We start from the raw sequence: 12,432 nt of genomic DNA, 5'->3' as shown, positions 1-12,432 counted from the left end.
TGCCGTGCTCAATATTAAAACTCACTGCTCGTCCACCCAACGTAAACAGAGCAGAGATAAGCAATAATGAAGTCGTGTTTGCAGAGATAAGCAATAATGAAGTCGATTGAACCGATTGAAGTTTATGGACTGTGGTAAGTTTTCATTTATGTTTTTAGATGGAAGGCTGTATTCCATCTGTTAGCGAATATTGTAAGATTGATGAATAGGACATAACGTTGCTGGACTATCGACCTAGTTAGCCCCTTTCCTGACTGCGATGCACGGCTACAGGGTTTGGGCGAGTGAATCCACACTCAAGGTATTATTATAACTCATTTATTGTGTAACGCTAGCCCCTGAAAACGTACCACAGTCTTGCTCAGCGGAGGCAGGACTTGATGAAGGCAGCGTGACCTCCCCACGCGTTACACCTCACCAATGAGAGTCCTCGCTGCCAGGTGAAAAAAGAGTCACTGGCTGTCGCCGCACGTGTCGGAGGAAGCGTGCGGATGACTTCAGGGTTCCCTTGTACCGACCAGTAGGGAGAACATGCGCACAACAACCAGGTAGGGGAGGGGGGAGAATTGGCACAACGACTAAATTGGGACGGGGAGAAAACTGAGAAATCTGAGAAAGAGAGGATAAAAATAAATAAATAAACGCCACTGTGCGTGTACGTGTGTGTGTGGGGGCCTCCACAAGAGTCTGGCTCAGAGGCCTCTGAATTCTTAATCTGGGCTTGAATATGGTCTGATATTAACATTCAGTATTCAATATTGTCTGATTCAATATTAACATTCAGTATTCAAGTAGAACAGCTAGCTAGCCGCTGTGGACACTCACCTTTCCACAGCAAAACGGTAGGCAAGGCACTGTGAGGGGGAGGATGGTGTGTTTCTCTCAGCGCAGGAGAAAGAAGATAACGAATATGCACCAGGGCCGTACTTCCCACTGCAGGGCCACGCTGTCCCTGGGCAACCACACCACCTAGGGGCCCCATCTCCACCGGCACACCAGCCACCATACCCATATGAACCCGCGGAGGACGACGACAACCTAATCAGGTTCAGTCCCAAGTCCAACAGGAACCGCCTGCTCAACATCTCGCATGATATGGCAACACCACAGCAGGGCCGGTGCTACGGAAGCGGGGCCCAGGGATCAGTGGAGGCCCTGGGAGGGCAACTGGGACAGGAACTCCAGCTAAGCTCCCTGTGCAATAGCCCCGCCCTGCCACGAAGATAAGAACGCACCGCTGCTGGGATCCACAGGAACCCCTACCACGCACCCCAGTCGGCAATACAAGCCCTTTTGCACCTGGTATGCTGCTGTATTCAACTATGGGGAGATGACTGCTACTCTACTCAACGGCATCCAGCCTCCTTGCAACAGATATATATCGTTCTGTGTGTGAAGGAGTGGGAAGACACCTGACTGCTACTGTACTCAACGGCATCCAGCCTCCTTGCAACAGATATATATCGTTCTGTGTGTGAAGGAGTGGGAAGACACCTGACTGCTACTGTACTCAACGGCATCCAGCCTCCTTGCAACAGATATATATCGTTCTGTGTGTGAAGGAGTGGGAAGACACCTGACTGCTACTGAGGACGACAACAAGGGAAGCCAGTGTGCATATTAAAAAGTCAAATTTCTGATTTAGATATGGGTACATATTCAGAGTTTGAAAATACTACTTATATTAAGACTGCCATTTTATTTTATTTGTTCTTTGTTTCCTATTAACTGCTGTCGGCGCTTCGGGTCACTGAGAATCGCTTTATAAGGCGCCAGCGACCAATCTGTCCCCGGCCTGGGACTCCTCCCCTTTTCAATTTGCACCTGAACTTTTTTCCCCCTCTTCTTTCTTTCTCAAGAGTTATTGTTCTACCTTATTATGTTTTAAAAAAAAAAATTATTCTACCTAAGACTACAACATTTTGCAATTACCGTGCTACTTTCTGCCAGGTATGAAATTGTGATGTATTGATGTTGATTGATTTGATGTTCTGCATGGTGTCTTGAGACTGTGGTTTAGTGATATTGATGGTTGAAATTACCAGGATGTGCCAAAAATGGCACAAAGTGGGGAATGTGAAGGGTAATTTCACATCCTCCTCCTCCTCCTCCTCCTCCTCCTCCTCCTCCTCCTCCTCCTCCTCCTCCTCCACCCCCTCATCCTCCACCTCCTCCTCCTCCTCCACCCCCTCCTCCTCCTCCTCCTCCCCCCTCCACCTCCTCCTCCCCCTTCTCTCTTTGTGAAGTCATGATTTCTGTTTAAAGACAGGGCACCCATTCATCTGGCCTGATAAGTTTGTCAAGGTCAGCGCCGGCTAGAAGCCCTTTTTGGAGCCTCCCAAGAATGCATCGAAGGAGGCGTCTCTATTCCACTGTGTTAAAACACATGACACTTTTGCTTTTTGTCACTTTCACTCTGACAGACCTGTGAATATGCACTCTGACAGACTGAAAGTCCGTCCGTATGGGCGTACTGTATTATTTTCTTTTCCAATAAACCTGTATTGTATTCAATTAACGTGAGTCTCTTTCTGCTCCTGTTTGATTATTTCAGAATGCCTAATTCGCAGTGTGACACTGTTTTAGGCTGCTGGATGTCCGTGGAGAACCTGGTGGTTTGCACTCTGATTTAAGGCCAATCTCTTGTCTCTGTATTTCATTTAACCATCCCTGGAGACGTCAAAAATCCACCACAGCACCTTGGTTGAGAAATGCAGGCTTCAATCTATGTTGTTTAGTCTATCTGTTCAGTACTGTCTCAAGATGCACAATGAGATCTAACACAAATGTTCTAGAATGTTTGATTATGACATGATACTGTGCCATCACAAATGTTCTAGAATTTACTATTATGACATCATACTGTGACATCACAAATGTTCTAGAATGTTCTATTATGACATCATACTGTGACATCACAAATGTTCTAGAATGTTCTATTATGACATCATACTGTGACATCACAACGGAACATGTTTGAGTCTATTTGAATAATATAAATAATGTTTGGTAAGGCTGTCCCCGAAGCCTGTTTTTGGGATTCAAACTTCATCAGGGTTCTTCGAACGGACGTTCGAACCTTCGTTTTTTAATAAAATTATTATTCTCGTGTTTTTTTTTATAATTTTTTTTTTATCCTCAAACTAAATCCTCAATTTGAATAAAGTGATTAATCTGATTAAATTAGTATTTTTTCTTTTATTAAATCAACTTTCCAGCCCCCTGTCAACTGTCAAATGATGTCAACTGTCAACCTGAATTAACATTCAGTATTCAATAATGGTCTGATATTAACATTCAGTATTCAATATGGTCTGATATTAACGTTCAGTATTCAATATGGTCTGATATTAACATTCAGTATTCAATATGGTCTGATATTAACATTCAGTATTCAATATGGTCTGATATTAACGTTCAGTATTCAATATGGTCTGATATTAACATTCAGTATTCCATATGGTCTGATATTAACGTTCAGTATTCAATATGGTCTGATATTAACATTCAGTATTCAATATATTACTAAACTAAAATATTGTGAAAACATAAATCAATTCAAATCTAGACTAAAAAAAATCTATTTTTGATAGGTACAGAAGGGAAGAAGAGCTTTAATTGCATATTAAAAAATAAAATAAATAAAATACGTATGATACTGTATTGTGCGCTATAACATATCACATTATATAATATTATAATCATATTATAATTCATTTGTATATTATATTGAACTATATTTGCAGTATATAATATTATATTATGGTACTATATTATATTGTATATATCATGTACTATATATCTCACATCACATTATATATGTGCTGTATACACTATTATGTACTATTATATATACTATTATATACTGCAGGCAGTGGCGGCCGGCCCATAGGGGGCGCTGGGGCGCCCCCCCCCCCCCCCCCCCCCCCCTGCTAAAGAGAGCAGGAGAAGAAGAAAATGTTTTATTTTATTTTTATTTTAGACCCCTAAAAATAAAATAAACATGTTTAAAAAATGCACAATAACAAATTTGATCAAAAAAAAAAGCACAATAACGTTAATATATCAAATATAAATCATTGTTTTGTGATTCACATGACGTCACTGTCTGATATGATATAGAGAGTACCTCTAAAGTAGTAGTAGTAGTAGTAGGTAGTAGTAGTAGTAGTAGTAGTAGTAGTAGCAGTAGTAGTAGCAGTAGTAGTAGTAGCAGCAGTAGTAGTAGTAGTAGCAGTAGTAGTAGTAGCAGTAGTAGTAGTAGTAGTAGTAGTAGTAGTAGCAGTAGTAGTAGTAGTAGTAGTAGTAGTAGTAGTAGTAGTAGTAGTAGTAGTAGTAGTAGCAGTAGTAGTAGTAGTAGTAGTAGTAGTAGTAGTAGTAGTAGTAGCAGTAGTAGTAGTAGTAGTAGTAGCAGTAGAAGCCAGAGCAGTAGTTCATCACACCACAAGTAATTAATTTCATGCAATCATTGATTGTTACCCGTCCCCACCCAGAGGCAGCAGACAGCGCTACACATCGCAGCAGAGCACGGCCGACAGGACATAGCGGAGATGATCCTCATCGTTGGAGTCAACCTCAACCTCATTGACAAGGTAACAGAGAGACACAGATACTGCTGATACCGATCCAAGTACAACATTTCACCAAACAGTACTGATCCAATCCATGCTACTGTTAGATGTTTCTGTAATCAGCCAATCTCATCTCGTCATCTCCTTCGTGACTCTCCCTGTTCTGCGTTGTTTGTTTCAATCCTTCACATTGGCTGTCACCCACTGTATCAACCCCTGTCAGTACATCCGTTAGTCATAAGAAACGACACTGCAACGTGATCTCTTTCCTTAGATCCTCATGTTTATTTTCATAAACATAGCCTCTGTACCAGATGGAGACACCGTTCTGTAATGTCCTTGACCAGTCTTTGAAGGAAAACTAAAGTCATTATTCTCCACCGTCTCTTCTCTCATGAGTCCACTGGTTCTGGGCCTCGTTGTAGCCATGCCCGATGTGATGATGTGGCATATTTCCCCTCCCCCACCCGACGAGGGCGAGGAGGGATGAAAGTCTCTGATCAATGCGTATGCTCGATTGTGCGTCGTGTCTCAGTCTAAACTAACTCACCCCTCATAACATTCTCCCCATAGCAACAGGCCCCCGCCCCGTCTTCTCGTTACTACGTGACATGCAGTCTTTGACAACGGTTCTTTGACCCAAATCACTATAGCAACGGCGATGTTGATATTACCGCCCCTCTTACCCCAAAGAAACGCTGTGGCACTTTCTCCAGATCGAGTAACCTTGATGCTGTGGCTATCAGCTGTTGATGTTAACAGCACAGCCCGAATCCTCATCTGCTGCTGTTAGTCTGCTGCAACACACACTGACTGCCGGCTACTTTTAAGATCTATAGATCCGTCTGAGTAGATGCTGTCACCCACCGATATATATACATTATATACACATTGAAAAACATAGATTCCTTCACTACTGAACAATATAAACTCTAGACTCAGGCCATCACTTTGGGGTTATTGATCCATTTTTCTTCATCAAAAAGATCCATCATTCTTATGTGAAAAAGTCATAATTAAAGGGGCACTTCACCGAATCTCACACACATAAAGAAACTGTAAAACAGGTTTGCACACGTTCATCAGTTATTGAGAGTAAATGTGTTTTAATTAGTGCTGTCAGGCGATAAAAAAATTTATCTAATTAATTACAGGATTTGTAATTAATTAATCTAATTAATCGCATTTTAATCGCATAACCATTTTATGCCTGATATTCTATATTCTAATAATCATATTTCAAATAGCATGTGTCCGGATGGCAGAATTCAGTACTGTATCTACAAAACCTTCTGTTTAATCATCTTCCATCTATTAATTTGCTTAGATTTTTCAGGTCTGGTCAATTTGAGCATAGTGTTATTCACAGTCAAAGATACAAAAAAATTTATTGATATTCTCATTTGGTTCATTACAATTTACTCAAAATAAAATTTTCATTCAATCAATCACCGCGCAGATTGATTGATTGAATGAAAATGTTATTCAACAGATTGCAGAATGGGTACAATACAGTACGGCTCAATACACACAATTGTTAAGGGGGATGCAGACCAGAGAAAGACTTTCGTCTTGTTTACATCAGGGTCCCCCATTTTCAATTCATAGTGAATTGTAAGTAAGGGTGCAACTTGCTCCGTGCAATCCATTCTTTGTGGATCTAGCCCACAGTATTTCTGACACTGGGGAATACATTCCCTGAGATTCATAGATGTCCCTAGAATCAGATACCAAGAACCTGCAAATGGACCATATTAAAAAAAAAGTCTGTAAATGTGTATTCTACATTCTTATGGAATAAATGAGATACAAAAAAGAAAAAAATTGTAATTAATTTTGATTTAATTTTCATAACGCGATCATTTGCTGTGTAATTAATTAATCTAATTAACGCGATAAACTGACAGCCCTAGTTTTAATATGGCCACCACTGATGTCATCGGGGACATTAAATCCTGTGTTAATTACAGCTCAATTAAATGATAAAGTAGCAGCCCCTATATAAGTCGAGGTATTATTTCTTAATTTACATCATTTCACAGCGCTGTATTAATTAACACAAGATTCAGTGTCCCTGATGACATACTGGTGACGTACTGGCGTACTCTCAATAACTTGTCAAACTAAATCAACGTGTGCAAAAACTGTTCTCACAGTTTCTTTATGCGTGTGAGATTAGGTGCAAATTAAATCAGCATTGTTTTTTTGTGTGAAAAAGTAAGTCATGTTAGATCATGGAGCTGCTAGTATTAAGAGAAATCCTCCATTCCAGCATGTTATTTATGCCAATTGTATGTCTCCTGTCCAGTGTTTGACTGTCTGTTGACTGTCTGTTGACTGTCTGTTGACTGTCTGTTGTCTGTCTGTTGACTGTCTGTTGACTGTCTGTTGTCTGTCTGCACCCAGTGTTTGACTGTCTGTTGACTGTCTGTTGACTGTCTGTTGACTGTCTGTTGTCTGTCTGTTGACTGTCTGTTGACTGTCTGTTGTCTGTCTGTTGTCTGTCTGCACCCAGTGTTTGACTGTCTGTTGACTGTCTGTTGACTGTCTGTTGTCTGTCTGTTGACTGTCTGTTGTCTTCTGCACCCAGTGTTTGACTGTCTGTTGACTGTCTGTTGACTGTCTGTTGTCTTCTGCACCCAGTGTTTGACTGTCTGTTGACTGTCTGTTGTCTGTCTGTTGTCTTCTGCACCCAGTGTTTGACTGTCTGTTGACTGTCTGTTGACTGTCTGTTGTCTGTCTGCACCCAGTGTTTGACTGTCTGTTGACTGTCTGTTGTCTTCTGCACCCAGTGTTTGACTGTCTGTTGACTGTCTGTTGTCTTCTGCACCCAGTGTTTGACTGTCTGTTGACTGTCTGTTGACTGTCTGTTGTCTGTCTGCACCCAGTGTTTGACTGTCTGTTGACTGTCTGTTGTCTTCTGCACCCAGTGTTTGACTGTCTGTTGACTGTCTGTTGACTGTCTGTTGTCTTCTGCACCCAGTGTTTGACTGTCTGTTGACTGTCTGTTGACTGTCTGTTGTCTTCTGCACCCAGTGTTTGACTGTCTGTTGACTGTCTGTTGACTGTCTGTTGTCTTCTGCACCCAGTGTTTGACTGTCTGTTGACTGTCTGTTGTCTTCTGCACCCAGTGTTTGACTGTCTGTTGTCTGTCTGTTGTCTGTCTGTTGACTGTCTGTTGTCTGTCTGTTGTCTGTCTGTTGACTGTCTGTTGTCTGTCTGTTGTCTGTCTGTTGTCTTCTGCACCCAGCAGTGTTTGACTGTCTGTTGACTGTCTGTTGTCTTCTGCACCCAGTGTTTGTCTGTCTGTTGACTGTCTGTTGTCTTCTGCACCCAGTGTTTGTCTGTCTGTTGACTGTCTGTTGTCTGTCTTCTGCACCCAGCAGGGGAAGACCTGTCTGGAGGTGGCGGCCCGCGGAGGCCATGTGACTCTGGTGGACATGATCATCAAGGCCGACCGCTTCTACAAGTGGGAGAAGGTCTGTTCATGTTCCCCGACGGCGTCCGGAGACCTGACCTCGTCCCCGCTACAGTCCAGTGGTGGTCAAATAGTTAAAATATGTCAGTTGTTGGAAAATAAGAACATAAAGATATATAGATAATAGATAATACACCTCCAATAAAAAGAAACATCTCAAATGTATCACACAATATCTATTCTGAACTTTGTGGCCTTGGTAAATGTTTTAAAAATTTAAACTAAACATTTAAAAATATATATATATATATGTTTTCAATTTAATAACTGAAACTAATAGCAAACACACTATGGAAACTGTAGTTCAAACTAAACCAAATGGAATTAACTAAATTAAACCGATGAAAACAAATGAAAAATACACAAATGGACTGCAGTCATATAGTCAAGTGTTCCTTTATTAATCCCCTCGGGGCAATTTAAGGTATCATAGCAGCACGGAGAGGGGGGGGGGGGGGAGGTACAGGCAGGAAAAACATGATCATATAAATAATAATAATAATAATAATGTTATGGTTTGTAACCGACCCCAATCGCACAACACAAGACAGGTATGAGGGTAAGCCAAGAAATGGGCATTTATTGAACAGAAGGAAAAACCGGCACTGTCCCTTTAAGGGAGAACTCAAAATAAAGGATAACATGACTGGGAAAGGCACAGTGCCTTTAAGAGGCGAGCTGGCTAAGGGGAAGGTAAGGGAAGGCTAAAGGAAAACAGGGCCGGAGCAAGGGAAGGCTGGAAAAACAGGGAGGAACTAGGAGGACCGGACGTGGGAGGACTGGGAGGACTAGAAAGGGGAGAAAGGGACAGAGGCCCGCGGAGGCGGGCTGGGGACAGGGAGGACTGGGGAAAAACAGGGTAAGGCCTTGGAACAGGGCGAGGGCAGGAGCTGCATACTGGGAAAGGGTAAACAGGGTCAGGTCTTGGAAAAAGCAATAATGAGCACAGAATAGGAAAGTCTAACAAGACAGGTACAAAGCAAGGGGGAAAATGTTCTGCTGCTCTGCAGCTTCTCCCGTGGTGGTAGTAGGGGGTAGCAGATGCTGACGTCTGAGCCGCTCTGCAGACTTCTCTCGGCAGGATCTCCGAGGTGTTGCGGGACCGAGAGAGAGAGAGAGGGAGCGAGTCAACAAGGGTGCAGGTAGAACGAGCAGGAGAACAGGAGAGGTGACTTGTACCCAAATACAAAAGTTATCCAAGTGAACTAATCTTCGTGTAAATACACACAGTGAGCAAAGTTCCAAAACACAATCCCAAGTGAATATCTTCGTGTAAATACACACAGTGAGCACTGTTCCAAAACACAATCCCAAGTGAATATCTTCGGTGCAAAAATAGACACTGAGAGTGAAGTCCAAAAAACAATCCAATGTGAATAATATCTTCGGTGTGAACAACACACAGTGGGAGATGTAAAGTCCCAAAAATATTATCCCAGTGAGAACAACAAAAAGGCGATCGCTGGGTGAGTGACTGTCTGATAAAAAAGGTGGTAATCTTCAGTGTTATAGAAACACACGAAAACGGAATCTGATCAAGACAGTCAGTAAAAAACTCACCCAGACGTAGTGCGTAATGGTGCTGGAACAGCAGCGGGGCGAGAGCGTCGCCACCGGGGAGCCGGCTGTCCGAGCGGAGGTCAGAGTGGTGCGCCACTGCTTGGAATGCGCGCCGGTACGGAGAGACGCATCTGGAGTGCGTCTGCGTGGAAGAGCGCGCCAGGCTCGGAGGCCTGGATGATGCGCGTCTGCTGGGAGTGCGCGCCGGTACGGAGGACGCATCTGGAGTGCGTCTGCGTGGAAGAGCGCGCCAGGCTCGGAGGTCTGGATGGTGTCTGGGCGTCTGCAGCGCGGAGGTCTGGATGTGCGTCAGGACGACTGCTGCGCGGAGGTCTGAAGTGGATCACTGGGATGCCTCCCGTGGAAGTCTAGGGAGCGCAGTCCAGTCTCTCCCTCAGGCAACGGCGACAGGAGGCGAAGGCTGGAGCACATCTTTACGCCGGAGATAAAAACAGCATAGACAGAACAGAGGACCTCCCGAAGGAGTCTTGATGAAAGAGAATATGATACCGAAAGTTACGGCATGTTACAACACGACCCCACGAGGAACAGAGGGGAAGAGCCCTGTACTTAAAGCCCACAGGGGAACTAATTAGAATGCACCACAGGTGCGGGAGGTAATTGATAATCGAACTAGAAGTGTGAGTTCGGCACCAGACCAATCAAACACATAATGACAGGTAGTACAAGGGTGTGGCTGCTGAGAGCAAACGAGAGTAAAGAACGCGAGGGTGGGGGCTAGTGAGGTGAGTGAGAAGGGAATTCCTTAACAGTAGGCTTAAAGGAAACAGAGAGAGTAGGTGAGCAGCGGACAAAACCTCACAGTACCCCCCCCTCAACGGGAGCCACCCGGCGACCCAAAAATACAGACAGAGTGGCAGGGGACAAAACAAGGCAAAAAACAAAAGGTACCGGGCCAAGCCAGCAGGGGAAGCCACATCAAAAGTGGGGCTAGCAAAAGAACAGGGTAGCCGAGGGGTAACTAGAGTAGCAGAGGGGCAAAGTAGGGTAGCTGAGGGGTAACCAGAGGAGCTGAGGGGCAACCAGAGGGGTTGAGTGGTAACTAAGAGGAGCACCGGGAAAAGGGCTAGCAGAGGGAAGGTTAGCTGCCAGGGCACTGATAGCTACAGGGCCCATGCTAGCTGTACTGCTACATCAACATAGAGGCTGCGCAAGCTGCCGGAGCTAGGCTAGCAGAGGGAAAGGGTAGCTGCCAGGGCACTGATAGCTACAGGGCCCATGCTAGCTGTACTGCTACATCAACATAGAGGCTGCGCTAGCTGCCGAGCTAGGCTAGCAGGGGGAAAGGGTAGCTGCCAGGGCACTGATAGCTACAGGGCCTATGCTAGCTGTACTGCTACATCAACATAGAGGCTGCGCTAGCTGCCGGAGCTAGGCTGGCAGACAGGGCTGGACCAGCATGAGAGAACAAGCTAGCTGGAAGGACAGTCCTAGCCGTGGGGAACCGACTTTGCTAGCTGAAGGGGCAGAACTAGCAGAGTGAGATAAACTGACCCTGCCAGCTGAAAGGGCAGTCCTAGCAGTGGGATAAACTGACCTTGCTAGCTGAAAAGGCAGTCCTAGCAGTGGGAAAAACTACACAAAGTGGAGGCCATGCAGAGGGACCGGGTTAGCAGCCTGGGCCTGGCTAGCTACAGGGCCTATGCTAGCTGCAAGGGCTGCATTAACATAGAGGCTGTGCTAACAGCCGGGGCCAAGCTAGCAGACTAGGGCCATGCAGAGGGACTGGATTAGCTGCCAGGGCATGGCTAGCTACAGGGCCTATGCCAGCAGCAAAGGCTGCATTAACATAGAGGCTGTGCTAGCAGCCGGGGCTAAGCTAGCAGACTGGGGCTCTGCTGAGGGACTGGGTTAGCTGCCAGGGCATGGCTAGCTACAGGGCCTATGCCAGCAGCAAGGGCTGTATTAACATAGAGGCTGTGCTAGCAGCCGGGGCTAAGCTAGCAGACAGGGGCCAAGCTGGTAGAAGAGGCCTAACAAGCTGCAGGGAAGCCAACAGGCTAACAGGGGAGCTAACGAGGCTAACAGGGGAGCTAAACAGGGCTAACAAGGAAGCTAGAGGGGAACTAGAGGGAACAAGAAAAAAAAAAAAGGCAAACTCAACTTACACCGTCTGTGCTGGCTGGGGTCGTCGATTTGGTGGGGTCGTACTGTTATGGTTTGTAACCGACCCCAATCGCACAACACAAGACAGGTATGAGGGTAAGCCAAGAAATGGGCATTTATTGAACAGAAGGAAAAACCGGCACTGTCCCTTTAAGGGAGAACTCAAAATAAAGGATAACATGACTGGGAAAGGCACAGTGCCTTTAAGAGGCGAGCTGGCTAAGGGGAAGGTAAGGGAAGGCTAAAGGAAAACAGGGCCGGAGCAAGGGAAGGCTGGAAAAACAGGGAGGAACTAGGAGGACCGGACGTGGGAGGACTGGGAGGACTAGAAAGGGGAGAAAGGGACAGAGGCCCGCGGAGGCGGGCTGGGGACAGGGAGGACTGGGGAAAAACAGGGTAAGGCCTTGGAACAGGGCGAGGGCAGGAGCTGCATACTGGGAAAGGGTAAACAGGGTCAGGTCTTGGAAAAAGCAATAATGAGCACAGAATAGGAAAGTCTAACAAGACAGGTACAAAGCAAGGGGGAAAATGTTCTGCTGCTCTGCAGCTTCTCCCGTGGTGGTAGTAGGGGGTAGCAGATGCTGACGTCTGAGCCGCTCTGCAGACTTCTCTCGGCAGAATCTCCGAGGTGTTGCGGGACCGAGAGAGAGAGGGAGCGAGTCAACAAGGGTGCAGGTAGAACGAGCAGGAGAACAG

General features: G+C 45.2%; 1 protein-coding gene across 1 annotated transcript in view; it reads left to right on the top strand.

Annotated features, from left to right (window-relative positions):
* The window catches only part of ankdd1a (ankyrin repeat and death domain containing 1A), an 88,928-nt gene that overhangs the window by 70,757 nt on the left and 5,739 nt on the right, over positions 1-12,432 (top strand). The window contains exons 10-11 of the mRNA XM_084308168.1: positions 4,494-4,592; positions 7,955-8,050. Of these exons, the coding sequence (XP_084164294.1) occupies positions 4,494-4,592; positions 7,955-8,050 (195 nt within the window). The remainder of the gene's footprint in view (positions 1-4,493; positions 4,593-7,954; positions 8,051-12,432) is intronic.

Source organism: Notolepis coatsorum (genome assembly GCF_963971535.1).
Source record: "Notolepis coatsorum genome assembly, chromosome: 2".
In the NCBI taxonomy this organism is placed as follows: domain Eukaryota; kingdom Metazoa; phylum Chordata; class Actinopteri; order Aulopiformes; family Paralepididae; genus Notolepis; species Notolepis coatsorum.
Note: the sequence above shows the minus strand (reverse complement) of the source record. Positions and strands in the feature narration are given on the sequence as shown.